Source organism: Cuculus canorus, chromosome 7 (genome assembly GCF_017976375.1).
Source record: "Cuculus canorus isolate bCucCan1 chromosome 7, bCucCan1.pri, whole genome shotgun sequence".
Lineage (NCBI taxonomy): Eukaryota > Metazoa > Chordata > Aves > Cuculiformes > Cuculidae > Cuculus > Cuculus canorus.
The window spans coordinates 30,374,066-30,389,499 of record NC_071407.1 but is presented as its reverse complement, the minus strand read 5'-3'; the positions used below and the strand labels follow the sequence as shown (position 1 = coordinate 30,389,499).

At 39.2% G+C, this 15,434-nt stretch overlaps 1 protein-coding gene across 1 annotated transcript in view; it reads left to right on the top strand.

Annotated features, from left to right (window-relative positions):
- ADAM12 (ADAM metallopeptidase domain 12) overlaps nt 1-15,434 on the top strand; it is a 182,722-nt gene that overhangs the window by 146,765 nt on the left and 20,523 nt on the right. The window contains exons 12-14 of the mRNA XM_054070962.1: nt 2,631-2,808; nt 7,603-7,692; nt 9,110-9,305. Coding sequence (XP_053926937.1) covers nt 2,631-2,808; nt 7,603-7,692; nt 9,110-9,305 — 464 coding nt within the window. The remainder of the gene's footprint in view (nt 1-2,630; nt 2,809-7,602; nt 7,693-9,109; nt 9,306-15,434) is intronic.

Sequence of the window (15,434 nt, the reverse complement as noted above, 5' to 3'; positions counted from 1 at the left end):
TTAGCATGTTACTGAAATCCTGGAGACAGATCAAGGACTGATGTTATTGTGGACATCCCACTACCTTTTCCCACCTAAAGGTAGTCCTTCCAGGTGAGGTCTGAGGCCTCTTAAGAGGATAGTGCAAGGAAACTTGCTGCATGTGTTCAGAGGATGAGTTGCTTTCACATGACTATTACTTTGTCATTTTTCATAAGCTCCAGATTCACTTAAACATTGTGCTTAATGTTGCTGACATCTGCTAGCTATAGCTTCCCTTCCCGTCTGCCAGGGATTTCATGCTTCTGATGAAACAGCTTAAAAATTGCACAAACAGCCAAAATGTGGCGTAAAATTGCAGTGAGCAAATGCTGTGGCTGTTACATGGGATATTTTATTGTAAAAAAAAAAATATGAAGAATGGTGTGTGTCAAAATATCATGGTATTAAAGATCACTTATGTTTCCAATGAGATAAAGCAATTAATATTGGCTCTTCTCTTGCATAATGTGGTTAGCCTTCAGTTTCTCTGTTTCCACTTGTTGGCTTCATCTCTGGTTTTGTATTGCTCTATTTGGGGCTTACTTGGTAAATAAAAAGTATATTTTCAGAAAAATCTCATCAAATAACATGTGCTGCACTGATGTCAGCTGAGGAAATCAGTGTCAAGAGCAGGAAAAGCCCGAAGATGAATGGATCTCTTAGTTCAAAATAGGAAACAGCTTGAAGTTCCTTTCTGGGGGAAACAGAAACCTCATTCATTAACAATGACATTATTTCACCTCTGCTACAGAGTAAAGATTCTGTTGTCCCAGCAGTGGACAGAAACTCCTCACATTCATGCAAGTGATACTTACCATTCATGGATACAAAGAAATATTCCTTACGTATTGATTAGTTTTGACTGGTGAGCTGTTCTCATGATCTAAGTTTTGTGTGGTTTTTTTCCCAGCTAATCAAGCTAAGAGTACGACACAAGTTTTTGGTGTCCTGTTAAGAACATCTCCAATTATTAGTAGGAACGTTCCCAGTTGCCTTTATTTTCTGTTCCATTACTCTGAGTACCTTCCCTGTGTTCCCTTGGGCCCTGACTCCTACCTCATCCTTTTCTGAAATGTCTTGACTTATCTTAGACTCTGTTATTTTGCCTAAACATTGATATTTTCCAGAAAACAGGGTTTGAAGTGGAGATGCCTATTAACGTTCTGAAGACATATGTCAGTGAAAGGTGAAAATTATTTTCCTCTTCGGAGTTATGTTTATCCTCATTTCCTTTGAGCTGGCTGCAAAAGAGTCTGTAGAAGAGGTAGTTTTAAATTAGCCCAAAAAATATTCTATTCTGTAAAGTACTCGTAACCTTTCTAGAAGATTCTAATTAACTTCCTTATGTTAGCATAAGAAGCCCTATTGCATTTTTAATTGTCAAGCATGTCATCTTATTTAATAAAAGTGATCCCTTCCTCATACCTATAGGCATCGTCTTTCACAAAGCAAGTTTATCATTTCAGAGTAGTCAAAACAGCAGTAAGTTAATCAAAGTCTGAATTTCAGCAGTGTAGAACTTCCACCTACTATCTTGCTTGTCTGTAAAGATTATGCCCCATTGACATGTGAATGATACAAAGCCTTATCAGGTTTGCTCCCTGTGCTGCCGTAATGTTGAATTACTGCTGGACTATAGCACGGCAGTGACGAAGGTACCAGGTCTTGGAAGGGATGATGTTTTACAACTTGAATGCAACCATGCGCACATCCGAGTGCAGAGAGCGCAGAGCAGAACTTAGGACATGACTGTGATGGCCAGATCTAGGTGCCGCTTTGTCTCGTGTCTGTGGATTGAGCTGCAAACATTCATTACTGATGGAATTAAGTCCTTCAACAGAAAAATATGAATTATCTGGTGATATTTGTACTGTAGCAGATACTTTGCTAACATTGTCCATGTGTTTTGCAGAAGAACTCAAAGACTCTATGTGCCTCCAAAGCAGGAGCAAATCCTGTCCTCAGCAATGTGAATTCAAAATACGGGTATTTTCAGTAGTGTCTTCACAGTCATCCTGATTTAAAATAAGAACTATATCTCTTTGAGTTCCCAAGTTCAGCTCTGAGGAATTGGAGGAGCAGGTTCTTATCAAGTAACTTGGTTTTTTCTCTCTCTCTTTTTTTTTTTTTCCTAAAAAAAAGGAGTAAGTTTGGCATGCTGCAGAGTAAAATAAATTAATTTGCCATTTGAGGATCGATTTTCCAAGAAGGATTAGGATGATTTTCAGTACTGTAAATTCAAGAATCCTCCTTGCAAGCCCAGCATTTCCTTTAAGATCATGATCAAAATTTGCTCTATAAGTAAATACACAAAAGAAAGAGAAGGAATTCCAATTATGAACATTTCCAGTCCTTAACAGCAGCTATAAATTTAAGTGAAAATGATGGAATTTCTCTTATTCATAATTAGATAGTATTATAAATTGAGGGTTTGGCTCAATTTTGCAGTGAATTGCTGTAACTCAACCCTGTGTTAAAGGGTTAGAAGTATGAACACAATCATCTTGTTCATGCATGTATGTGCTTTTAAGTTCACCAGCATGGCGGGAGAGAGAAGTTTTCATCTGATAATACTACTTCTTTTTTGTCTCCATGTATTTTTCTTCTAGCTATCCATTTCCCATGGTATTCAGTAGCTGCAGTAGAAAGGACCTGGAAAACAGCCTGGAAAAAGGAGTGGGAATGTGTCTGTTTAACTTGCCTGAAGTCAAAGAGTCCTTTGGTGGACAGAAGTGTGGGAATGGCTATGTGGAAGATGGAGAGGAGTGTGACTGCGGAGAACCTGATGTAAGACACCACCTGAGAATTACTGGTCACCTCCTGTCTGCAGGGGTTTAACAGTAAAGAATTGGTTTGGCACATTTAACCCTTGTAGGCGCAAAACAAAACTTGCCCTTCTCTGTCTCTATTTTATCAGCTTAGACTTCAGAGTCCTCAGAAATACCTGGATTTTCTGCTTGACTCGCATTTGAGTTGCTGAAATTCAGGCAGGGCTTTAGTTAAGAATGTGCTCTATGCACCCCTAGAGAACAAACTCTCGCATGGCTTATCCAAGAGACTAACCTTAACTAACTGCCGTGTTCCTAACAACAGAAATTCCTGTAAGTGCTAGCTAATAAGCTAAACTCAAGATAAATTTGTTAACATTGCTCAAATTCCTCAGGATATCATGCATTAACTGAAGGCTTGTTTCCATATATGAGAAGTCACTCCTATATTTATATTTATATAAATGTGAATAGTTTATAATCATTAATACTGCTTAGGTATCTTTTTCATTGCAGCCACCTTCAGTTCTTAGGTACAAGTCCTTTCCCTCCTCCACTATGAGATTTTTCTTTGCCACTAGTCAATTACCTTACTAACAGAAATAGCCTTTACTGCCTCCATTAAAGTTTGCTACTACTTCAAAGATCATTCCATTTGGTTCAATGAATGTGTCAGGGAACTGCCCAGATCAGGAGGAGATAGGTAAAACTTGGGGGTCAAATAATATTTGAGCTGACATCCTTATCCCTTTGTCTTCCCGCGCTCATTGGCTGTATTGAACTTCTCTCCCATTATCTGAATTAAATACATCATCAGATGAGGGATTTGTTTCCTATGATAAAAATAATTCTTCAGACAAAATAGATCGGGGCAATTAAAACGGTGAGATATTGCTGTATCCTGTCTGTGCAGTGTATTGGATTTACACAAGCCAGAAGGATTTCCTGACAGTTCATTCGTTCTTCAGGGTAACAGGGTTGGAGGAAGCAGGCTTATCTTCTTGTTTAAAGTCAATAGAGTGCAAGCAGCTTGCAAATGTCTTTCTAACCCAGTTATCTTTCCCATTTTCACTTTTGAATGTTAGCAATACCTTTTCAAGTCAAAGCCACTTAACGTCAGCAAACATTGACTTGATTTGCCTCTTCTTTCTATGTTTTTCCTTCTTAATTATATCGGAAAACTGCAGTTTGGGCCCAGTTAAATTACTTTGGAATTCGCTGCTATAATCTCAGTTAGATTAGTTAATAATTCACTGCTCAGTTATTTATACCAGCTGAGTGTTGTCAATAGTATTGCAATATTTTATTTCATGAAAGCTGTAAAGCAACATATGCTAGTTGTATTTTATCAGAGAGCAAAACTAAATATTAGTTTGGATATGTAGATGTGGATGGTTGGTAGGGATAGTTATCCTTCATTCTAAGTAAAATATTAGCCCCATGTTGAGATGTTTGCTCACGAGCATTCCTCAGCAGTAGGACAGAAATGGATTCATAAGGAATTAAGGAATTCATAAGCCACGACTCTTGCACGCCTCCCAGTCTTCAGACAACTCTGGAAACACTAATGCAGAAGAGACTGTTTGATCACCACCATCCACACTATGGTCTTGTCTGCATCAGACTCTGGTCATCTTCTTGAGTATAGTGGATAATGCCCACCACCAGCCTAAGGGGGTAAGACCTGACCAAGGATGATATTACCAGTTAAGCTCCAACTTCATTTTACTACCAAAAACGTCTGACATGCTACAGTGTCTCTGGAAGAAGAGTTAATGCACATTACGCCTGGAAAGATAGAAGAAAATAAAGAAAAGAAAAAAAAAATCCTTGATGCCTGAGAACTGAAAGGTGACAGATGTGGCTAATTTTACAATGTGCTGCAAGGCAGGGTCAGAAAACTACAAATTGGTAAACCAGAAGTCAGACAAATTACTTCCAAGTGTAATTAAGAGCTAATGCCTGAACAGCTGTGACATGCCAGAGATGACTCAACACACACAGGTTTTGTGCCAGGAAGTCTTGTCTTACAAACCTATCACAGTGCTTGGAAGTGGATGGAAGTGGATGGAAAGGGACAGTGCTGTTATTGCAGCCTGTTGGGGGTTCAGAAAGGCTTTAGAACAAAGCCTTTCACCAAAGCCTCTTTAGGAGACTAAGCAGCTGTAAGATGAGAGAATATTGTATAGGCAAAAAATTGGCTTGAAAGATAGGAAATAAAACCCAGGTATAAATCATCCATTTTATGCAGTGGAAAGAGATCTGCTGTGATGTATCTATGAGATGTGTCTCTGGGACTACAAAATTCAGCATATTCATAAACAGCCCAGGAAGAGAAATAGTCTTGAATTTGCTGATGATATTAGTTAGGATGGTAAAGATGACGGCTGGCTGTGAAGAACTGCAGAGGAACCTTCTGAGACAGCTGGACTGGGCATTAAGATGACAAATAAGATTCCGTGCAGAGTGATGCACATTCTAAACATTCACATATAAGATGATGGACTTTGAGCTGACTCTGATCGTAGAGGAACAAGACTTCATATTGCAATAAATAGTCTCATGAAAATGTCATCTCAGTATTCAAGAGTGATCTAAAAAGTAAATAGGCTGTTAGAAATTACTAGGGAAGAAATAGGAAAACAAAACAAAGCACCGGTAGGCCTCTATAAATCTGCAACGTGCTGCGCCTGAAACTGCGTGTGCATTTCTTTCCTGCCCCTTCCTCAGGAAAGATAAAGCAGAATGAAAAAGATTGAAAGAAAAGCAATAAGGTGGTTCAAAGTTTTGGATGGCTCTGGCTGGAGAAGAAGAAAATGGAGGAAAATGCGACAGAAGCTGATAAAGTTGTGGGTGAAATTGAAAGAGTGAATAGGGAGCAATTGCCCATCCCCCCCAACAAGAGTGGGGCAAATTAAGTGAGAAAACATCAGGCTTCAAATAAGCGGAAGGATCTGCACCCCAGACTGTTCCAATTGCTTGTGAGTTCCTTTCCACTGGATGTTACAGGTGATAAAAATGCCTGTGGAGCTGAGGGGAAGGCAAGAGACAAGAAGGGTATCGTGTACACGTTCTTGTCCTTGAGCATTTTCTGTTGACTGCTGCCAGGGGGACACAAGGCTAGAAGGGTTATAGGCTGACCCAAGGTGACTTGTCTTGTGTTCTCAGAAAAGAGGGTGTGAAAACAAGATGTCCTGTCTACAGTATCTAGCATCACATAGGTAATGCCAGAATTGCTGTGGCACTAGTCTGAGATACTCTGATCACCCCAAGAGACCTACACCAAGAAACCCAACTCCCTTCATTGCTGTTCCTAATAATAATAAACTTCAACACAGCAGTAGTTTCCAGTGGCAGCCTCGTATTTTCTGTTTGCTTGCCTGTTTATGTTAAAACCAGTGCTGACAATGTAATAGCCCAGGCACAAAAACTGTTTATCAAGCTTATTCCCTACAATGAGTAAGAAATGAGTGAGCAATTGGAAATTTCAAAGGCTGCAGTAACATCTTTCGAAGGACTATGTCTTTATCCCAACCTGCCTGTGGAATGCCAATTGCTTTCCACAGCTGGCTGGTGTACAGCCAGATGATGGGGTAGAGAAGCTGACTTTGAGAAGTATCTTAATTGAACTGACATTGCTTTCCTCCATTCTGCTCTTCTCAGATTGCTGTTGAGGTGAATTTATAAAATATGCTTCTGTGCAGAGGAACGTTACTTCTTAAATACAGCAGCTGCACAGAAATATTTGCATAGCCTGCTGCCTTCCGGCACGATCAAAAATAAGTGCAGGAAGTTGTTCTGCTGTTTGAGAACAGCACAGTTAGCTTTGTATATTCAGGCAGATCAGGCAGATCTAAGAAAACATTCAAATGCTGAGAATCACTTTACTTTTTATCTGTGAGTGCAGTCTTAGCCCTGTCTTCCAGTTGGAAAGCTTTACTGAAGCCAATAAAGTAACAAGAGGCTGTGAACATCATTCTAACCCACTTATTTTTCCTGTGTTCCCAATATTGTTAGTGATCCCTTGTTAAGTCAAATTGGCTTAACACAGCTGAGGAGCAATTTTATCTGCTGCTATTTTTGTAAGAGAAGTGAAATTCTAGCACAGCTGATGTAACTTGCCGCTTGTGAGCATAATCTTGGAAAAACAAATTCATTATTTTCTGAAGCTTCTTACAAGCTCATAATATTGAAAATAAAGTTTGCAAAATCCCACACATGCCACCATCTAATCCGTAAGCGTGAAAGTGTAATGTATCAGTTGGTGAGAATGCAATTCATACTCATTTTATTACTCAAAGCTCTGTTACTGGCATAACCTGATAAGAGATTACACGGAATGGTGTCATCATCTTTCTTTGTGGCAACCACCAGCCTCCGGGCAATACAGAAGTTTTGTGAGCAGCTATCACAAAGCAGAGAGCTGTAGTGGTGATGCTCAGTGACTGTAATGCAGGTCCTGGATCCTCAAAGGAAGCCAGGGAATCATGTCGCTGTTTTTTATGGGAATAAAATACTGTAGTAATACCACTGTATCAAGATTCGTATCAGTATACTTGAGTTGTTTGCAATATTTGGGGTTAGATTCATAGCCAGAATAAACCAGTCTTCCTCGATGGCTTCTCTGGTTTTACTACAATTATTGTGCATGTTGAATCTAAGGACAGACAAGACTGTTTGGATCAAGTTGTAGAATTTTATGCATAATTCATTATTTCATGCTTAGCTTTTCTTGGCAGAGCTATAGGCGGTCTCTTGATTTACAACTCATTGTGACTAAAAGTTGTCTGCTCTAAATTTATCCTCCATCTAGGAATGTACAAACCGGTGCTGCAACGCAACTACCTGTACTTTGAAACCAGGAGCAGTGTGTGCACATGGACTTTGCTGCGAAGACTGCCAGGTAAACCAAAGGAAACCTTTCTTATCTGTGTGGGGTGGGCAGAATTCCACAATCTTCGCAACTGCAGGGCCGAAAGCAAGAATATAGAACAAGCAAATTGGTATCATTAAGCATTAAGACACTTGCATTTCATGTAAAATTAAAAAAAAAATGTTAAAGTACAACAGTTATTGGAGGAACAGATCGACAGGCTTTTTCGGTGGTATCTGTGCCATGTGTAGCCACTTCATTTGCTCATGTAAAACCTCTTCTTTTGTCATGAACTTTTGTATGCTTTGATTTTTTTTCATGTGGATGTTGTACTCTGGCAAGAAGTCATTAAATGCTGGGCCTTCTTTTTAAGGGAAGATTCGTAAAATATTAATTCTGTCAACAGCATAAATATTTTTAATGGCAGATATCAGCTCTTGTGAACTCCTAACACACTGTAAAAAGCTAACTTGCTGCAGGCATTTACGTTCTTGAATTCTCAGACCATCTCTTGCATATGGGCTCATAAAGCATCCAGCAAGTTTCCATTGTGTCTGTGGTAACCACCTGCCTGAAAGCTCAGTAGCAGCAAGGTGTCAAAACCGCTAACAAATGAATGCTTTTTAGCAAGATCAACCTTCATGTCTTTCTGCTTTTTACCAAAGGGGCTGTGGCGATGTGGTTATAATTCAGTGCTGCTCCCAGAGCACACAGCTCTTTTGTGGTTGTTGTGGATAAGAGAATGTTCAGACTGGTACATTCAGTTGGCATTGCCTACTAGTTGCCTTCAGCTCTGAAAAAAAATGTAGTTATCTAGAGAAAACAGGAAAGGAACAGTTACATAATTAATTTGAAGATGATCTTGATGTCCACGACAGAGTGACATTTCCATGAGGAAATGCACTTCCATCCCAGGAAGCTGTAAGGCAGCTGAATCCAGAGTCAGATGGGCTGGTGGCTTCCTGAGCTATACCATAACACATAACGTTATGTGATCAGCTGGTTGCCCTGGTCACTGCTGTGTTGTTATAACCATGTGGATGAAAATGGTTTTGGTCTGACTTTTGGTCAGTGCTACAGAGCATCCTTTGCAGTACAGCTCAAAATGTTTCTGTGCCTGCCCGTTTAGGCACGATTGCAGGAGGCACGCTGAAAGCTTTGGTTCCTATTTGAAAACACACAAAAGGCTGGGTTTACCTTCTGACCTGAGCCGTGCGAGCCGTGTTTGCAGCTGCAAGTTCAGTTTGGCCCTCCTTCCTGCCAAACCCTTTGCAACATGTGTCAAATAAAAGTATTTAAAGAGCTGTGTAATCATTTCACTGTCCTTTGCGGTCAGTTGGTGCAGAGCCAGTGGAAAAAGCTGTTCATGCGCTGCATGGGTTATATCACTGCATAACTCTTATTGATTGGAATTACAACAGTTCAGGGGGGGTTGTTTGTTTTGCAGTTAAAACCAGCGGGGATTTCTTGCCGAGAATCAAGTAATTCCTGTGACCTGCCCGAGTTTTGCACAGGAGCCAGTCCTCACTGTCCTGCTAATGTATACCTGCACGACGGGCACGCGTGCCACAGGGTGGACGGCTATTGCTACAACGGCATATGCCAGACCCATGAACAGCAGTGTATCACCCTCTGGGGCCAAGGTGAGTCTGAGAAACAGGAGATGTGATTAGGAGATAGACTTAGGGGAAAAAAAAAATAAAATAAGTGCATGATTATAGATGGAGGAACTTTATGCAGTACCAATCTGTATCTATTCTTTTCTGAAATGGAGAACTGAATAATGAGGGAATCGTTTTGTGATTCATTTTATCCTTGATTTGCAGTCATGTTCATTTCTTGCAGCAGGAGGTAGAAAGCAACAGTAACTAGGTTCATTCTGCAACACTGCCGCAAATGGCTAGGTGAACTTAGACAAATCATTTAATACTGACTTTGATACAGCTTTATGTCATCCTACAAAGTGCTGAATACTCTCGGCAAGTTGGATTTGTATGCCTTTTCAGACTGGTATGTAAGCTGTCTTCTGTGCTCTAAACTGCTCATCTGCAAACTTACATATCTATCTATATCCCAAAACAGAGTTCAGTATTTGACATTAATGTAAGATTCTTGTATTATTGAGTGTATTTTATTAATTGGTGTTACCCTGTTAGCCTGTCTCCTGACGGTACTCTAAGTACAGTATGCACCCAGGCAGAAAGAGATTTTATTCTCCTATGGGAATTTACTTACTTTTTGAAAAAAAATGATAGTATGAGTTCTTGGGTCAACCAAAACAGATAATAGGCCAGGAAAGCCATCCACCTTTTTGTAATGTCCTTTGGCCCTTTCACTGAAGTACAAATACTAACTCGGCATTTTGCTCTTGCCTGATGTATCAGTGAGGACGATTCATGTGTCCTTCAGCATCTCACCCCCTTTCTCAAATGGGAAAACTACTATTACCTGTCCTAAAGAGAAGCATTATTTAGAGCTAGATTTAACTATCTATTTTAAACTATTTTTTCCAGCTCCTTTAGTCTCTCAATTTAGTATCTCTCTGCCTTTAAGTGTTCCAAAGCTTATACATCAATATAATGACACTCACATGCTTCCTTCACTCAAAAATCTCATCAGAAGTCTATTGAAGAATTTATCTGTTATCTTCACGGGGACTTGGAAAATTCACAATTTTTGTTTTAAAGAGCGTTTTGACATCTCAAGAAATAATGCCACTCGTGCAGCTAACAGGTTAGCTTTGTCGTGGGGGTATAGGAACATGATAGTGGAGTTCCAGTTCAAAATTAAACTCCCCATCTGAAACAAACTGTGCACCTGAAATACTCCTCTGAATCCCACTCGCATCGTAGAGTTAATATGAGCTCATATAGGCATGTAAAATTATAGCCTCCAGTCTTAGTCATACTGGGATTTTTAATCCCTTGGATACAGAGACATTTTGTGTTGTATAAAGCAAAATCTCCTTATGAATCAGTTTCCCATGCCATGGAAAGTTACTCGGTCAGACTGTTAATTATTTCAGTTGCTGAGAAAAATTCAGCTAAAAGTCAGAGAGCTGGATTGCTGCAGCTCCCTTACCAGGTCTGTTTCCTACGGCAACAAGTCCTCCAAAAGCTCCAGGCTCCTCTCATTCTTTCTTGTCTTCCTTCTTGGGACTATTCAGTGTGGGCACTGCTGTGCATGGAGTCTCCAGTGGTCAATGCTATATGAGTCTGCTTATGAGAAAGATGACTTTGTTAAGAACAGAGCTCAAACAGACTTTAACTGGAATATCCTTATCTGTCTTGGGAGTATGCAGGGATAAAGATTTTGAAAGGGAGGGTGGGACGTTTCCAAACCTGAACTTAAAGGGCTGATTCTGATCACGGTGTTGGACGTATAGATTAGAAATGATGCCAGTAAAGTAAATCTTAAAACAGAGACTGGATTCAAGCTAAAAAGCAAGCAAAAACCTATATTCTACATTTAAGGGCTGGGAATGTGAATATCCAATCACTTTATGACATTTGGTTGGAATATGAACTGGCTGATGCGGGGTGGAATGGGAAGAGGGCTAGGTGGGCTACACAGTCAGAAAAATATCATAGAACAGATAAAAAACTTTTCCTTCCAGCCTTGCTTCTAGCAAAAAGAGATCTGCCATTCTAAGATGTTATCTCTGGACATCATATCGAGAAGATTCATTTGAAACTTCTACCACACTGTTGTAATTGATTAAAATTTTTTTAACAACTGTTTATGTTGAGTAGAGTGAAGGACTATGAATACAATACCACAAAGAGAAAACAGATCGTAATTCATTTAGATTAATTCCTCTTTTCTCCTACCCAGTAGGAGAGAACAATATGCAGAACAAAATACAATAACTTCTCTTAAAATAATATTCAGTATATTGAATTCCTTATCAATATCTTCTTCTGTATGCCTATCTCTATTCATCAGATTGCAGATGTCTGCTATCCCAGTGATAAATGTCAATCTTAATATTTGTAGATCTAGATAAAGAAAAATGATGAGCACTGTCAGATCTTGTTGACATTAGGCTGTGCAATAGGCGTCTGTATTTGGAGAGAAGTACTTGTATTTCCTTGGATTTTTTTGTTACTTTCAACAGGTAAATTCAAATCAAATGGAGGAATAGTTTTTGCTCTTCCCTATCTGTAGTAGCATGGAAAGCTTGGAGTGAAAGAGGGGAGGAGCACTTGGGGACAGTCTGAAAATAACCATAAATTCCACATAAAGACCAAGTTCATTTCAGTCTGCTCTTAGAACACATAGATCTCTCTGTTCTCTTTCACCTTAATTCATGTCATTTTTATCCTTAGGGAGCACCGTGAAATGAATTGCTTGTGACCTTTTTGTTTCATATTCAAAAATACCAAATTGCACTGATCTGACCTATTGATAGTAGCGTGACTGGAAGCTACATCGATAGTAATGTGTTTATGTAATGTCTGGTACTCCATTGGCATTTTCTGGGAGCAACTAGATACACAGATAAAGCTACTTAACAAAGAGAAATTATTGATTACAAAGGAATAGAAAGCTCTTAGCTTTAGATTCATGGCTTTTTCTATTGACAAGAAAATGATTCTTTAGGGAAGGAAAGGAGATATTTGTCTGTGTGTTTTCCTACTTTTCCCCAAGAGGGGAAAAAAAGCAATGATTTGGGGGAGCCAATGGCAGGCATTGAATTAATAATTAGAACATATGTAAATTCGTTGCATAGACATTGCCATTTGTTGAGGCAGGAACAATCTTAGCTTTATTGTCAATATTTATCACAAAGGTCTGTCACTGGTGCAAGAGCTTTTGTTTTTTTTCCCAGGTACAACCCGATCAGCAAAATAGATTGGCTTCCTCGCCTAAGTCAGTGGCCTTACTGTTACTAACTGGGATGGGTTTTTTTTTCACAAAAATACTGATATATCCAAGCACTGTAAAGATCTGAATTCACTAACTTCAAACTATTTTGATCATCACAGTTTTTTGACTAGGCCTTTTCTTTTGGAGGTGTGAAAGGCATTAAGACATTTTCTTGGAGGTTGTGAGCACTACTATACTCCTTAAGCGCAAAAAAAAGTAATAGCTCAATCCCATTCTTGCACAGACTTGACAACAAGGATCACCCAGATGAAAAGAGGCCAAGGGGAACTTGTGGGAATTTTGCTTTGCATCATCAGTGCGGTAAAACCAACTTATTGAGGTATAAAATGCAGGTACAAATCATGTGACAGAGAACTGTATTTTTATGCTTATATTTATTTATACAGTTAGTATACTCTGAGAAATGGAACTCTCATCTTTTACTTAGGATGGGGGTTTCCCCTTGACACCCATACACACTGTACAATATCTTTATTTTCCGCTGTCAGCCTGATAACAAGTGTTTCTCTGTTCTTGGAAATGGCACTATGGTCAGAAATTTCTCTCTTTTCTTTCGGGAGGTGGTGACAATATTTTCTCTTTGCAGCAGGTCTTGCTCTGATCTGAAAAGGCACAGGATTTCTGTATCACTTCCAGAAGCACAGAACATCTTTTTTCTTTTTTTTTTTTTTTTCAGCCATATAGAGAAAGAAGTGGGCTCATCAATATACACATTTGGAGAAAAAAAAAATCTCCAGGCTGACAGCTGCAGTGGTGAGCTTTGACCTTCTGCAGTTTCAAATGGCTGATTTAATCCCTGGAATGAGGCTTGGTGTGGAAAGGCCAACGGGACCTTAATTACAGGGTCACAATACCATAATTATCAATAGCAAAGTGAAATAAACTCTGCTCATCCAGCTCAAAGCACTTAATAACCACTGGAAATCTTTCACAAATCATTTTGCTTTTGCCTGTAGAGGTAGAAAAATAGAGAAAGACAAGACTTTCTGCTTCAGTTTATATGGTGTAATCATGATAAATGGGTTTCCTCCAGAAATGCAACATTACAATTCTCTTCCTTAAGCATCCTCTGAAATCCTCCTTTTAACTTGGTAGCTCCATCTGTTCAGCTTCTTTCACTCTGATATGTTTTCATCTTTAAAAGAGTCCAAATATTGTGAGAAACCAGTCAGGAGAGGGACAGCCATCTGAATCCCAAGAAACAGCATGTTTTGGTTTGATACCAAAGACAGAAACTGAAGCTGGGTTTTGGTTTCCAGGACACAGATGATCATTGGGTACCAGGTGTTTTCATACACAGACTGCTCTGAACCTGGCAGGGGAGCATTTTTTTGTACTCCATGAGATCTGTTTTCTTGTCAAGTATTATTGGTTGGAGTTAAAACTCACTGTCTAAGCCCTGTAAGGATGCTGCAGATGTGCTCTTCTCCCTGCAGGCTGCTTTCCATCATGTGTAGCTCACATGGCTTCTACATTCAAAAAACCCAGCCAAACAAAAAAAAAACTTTCACCAGGTGAAAGAGGAAGAGAAATACCTCGAACTCTCTTAGTATTTCAGTGAGTCGTTTCTCTTTTTAGCGTCATTCTTTTAATAAGTTTTTGTTGGGTCACTTACAGTCAAAGCACAGGATATGAGCATTCATTTTGCTTTTGGCAGCTTTTAGAGCCACACTCCGCTCTGCGGAGAGTGTATCTGTGCTCTGGGCTGCTCCTGATGCATCTCCAAGAAGGTCTCCAGTCATTGCAATGATGGGGCACAAGGCTCCCCACCAAGAAAATCAAGACCCATAGCAATTGCGTATGATCATGGTAGATTGGTAGGGGGCTTGCTTTTTTTGGTGAGGTGGGTCTGAGCAAGTCGGTCTTTGTAGATGTGGGAGAAAAAAGCAGTTTTACTTGACCTCTTGCTTACAGCACATTTTTTTCCTTCCCTTCCCTTCCCTTCTAAAGCTGGCATAGTATATGCACATGTTAATGTTTGTATCAAGCTGAATAGTTAATGTGCCTGCCCTGAATCTACATGCTGAAAATGGATAATTTGCTTTTGCTTTTTTGCACAGTGCCTTGTCTGGATGCTTTTTTTGATTTTTTTATTATTGCTTGTGGTTTAATGAAAAGAAGTGAAAGAATCCTATGTGAGTCTCTTTTAATAGTTCCAGATTTGAGAAATATTCTGAACATAAGCTTGATCATAATCTTCCAAAGAATTTCAGGCTCTTGTCCTGCTCCCCAGGGAATCAGCAGCTCATATTCTGTTCCTTCTATGCCTTTCTTTCTGAGGTTTCCCATTTCAGTATGTGAAAATGTTAGAAGGAAAAGAAGGTGCCATCTTAAGTCTTTGTAATATTTTGTCCTTAATCGCATTAGATTGCTGTTGAACTGCATACAGTATTAGTCAAGCTTCTGATTGTGAAATGCAGATAATTAATTGAGGCTTTAATCTCTGAGTTATTAGTGAAAAGATCCACCCTAACTGGAAGATTTATAATCATATTTGTATTTTATTCTCCACGAATTTGACTTCGTTTTTTAAAAAAACTTCTTCTCTGAAGGCTTTCAAATTCAATCTGCAGAATGGTTTAAATAAATATTTTACCCACAGATAGAAGCACACACATTTGGAAATGGCTCAAAACATCTGAAAAAAAAAAAGTAGTGTTAACTCAGATATTCTGTCTCTGTTAAAGATCAGAGAACACTGTAGAAATGGTATATTCTCAGCCTTGAGGCTATCACATCATTTCTTGCCAGTTCTTTTTGTTTTAGTTTGGCCGATCTATCAAAAGTACAAAAATGTATCTAGCAGCTATCTGTTAAGAATTTTAGCCTATGTATCTCTTTTCGACATCATCTCCTCAAAGCAAAGCTGTCTGTTGGAGTAG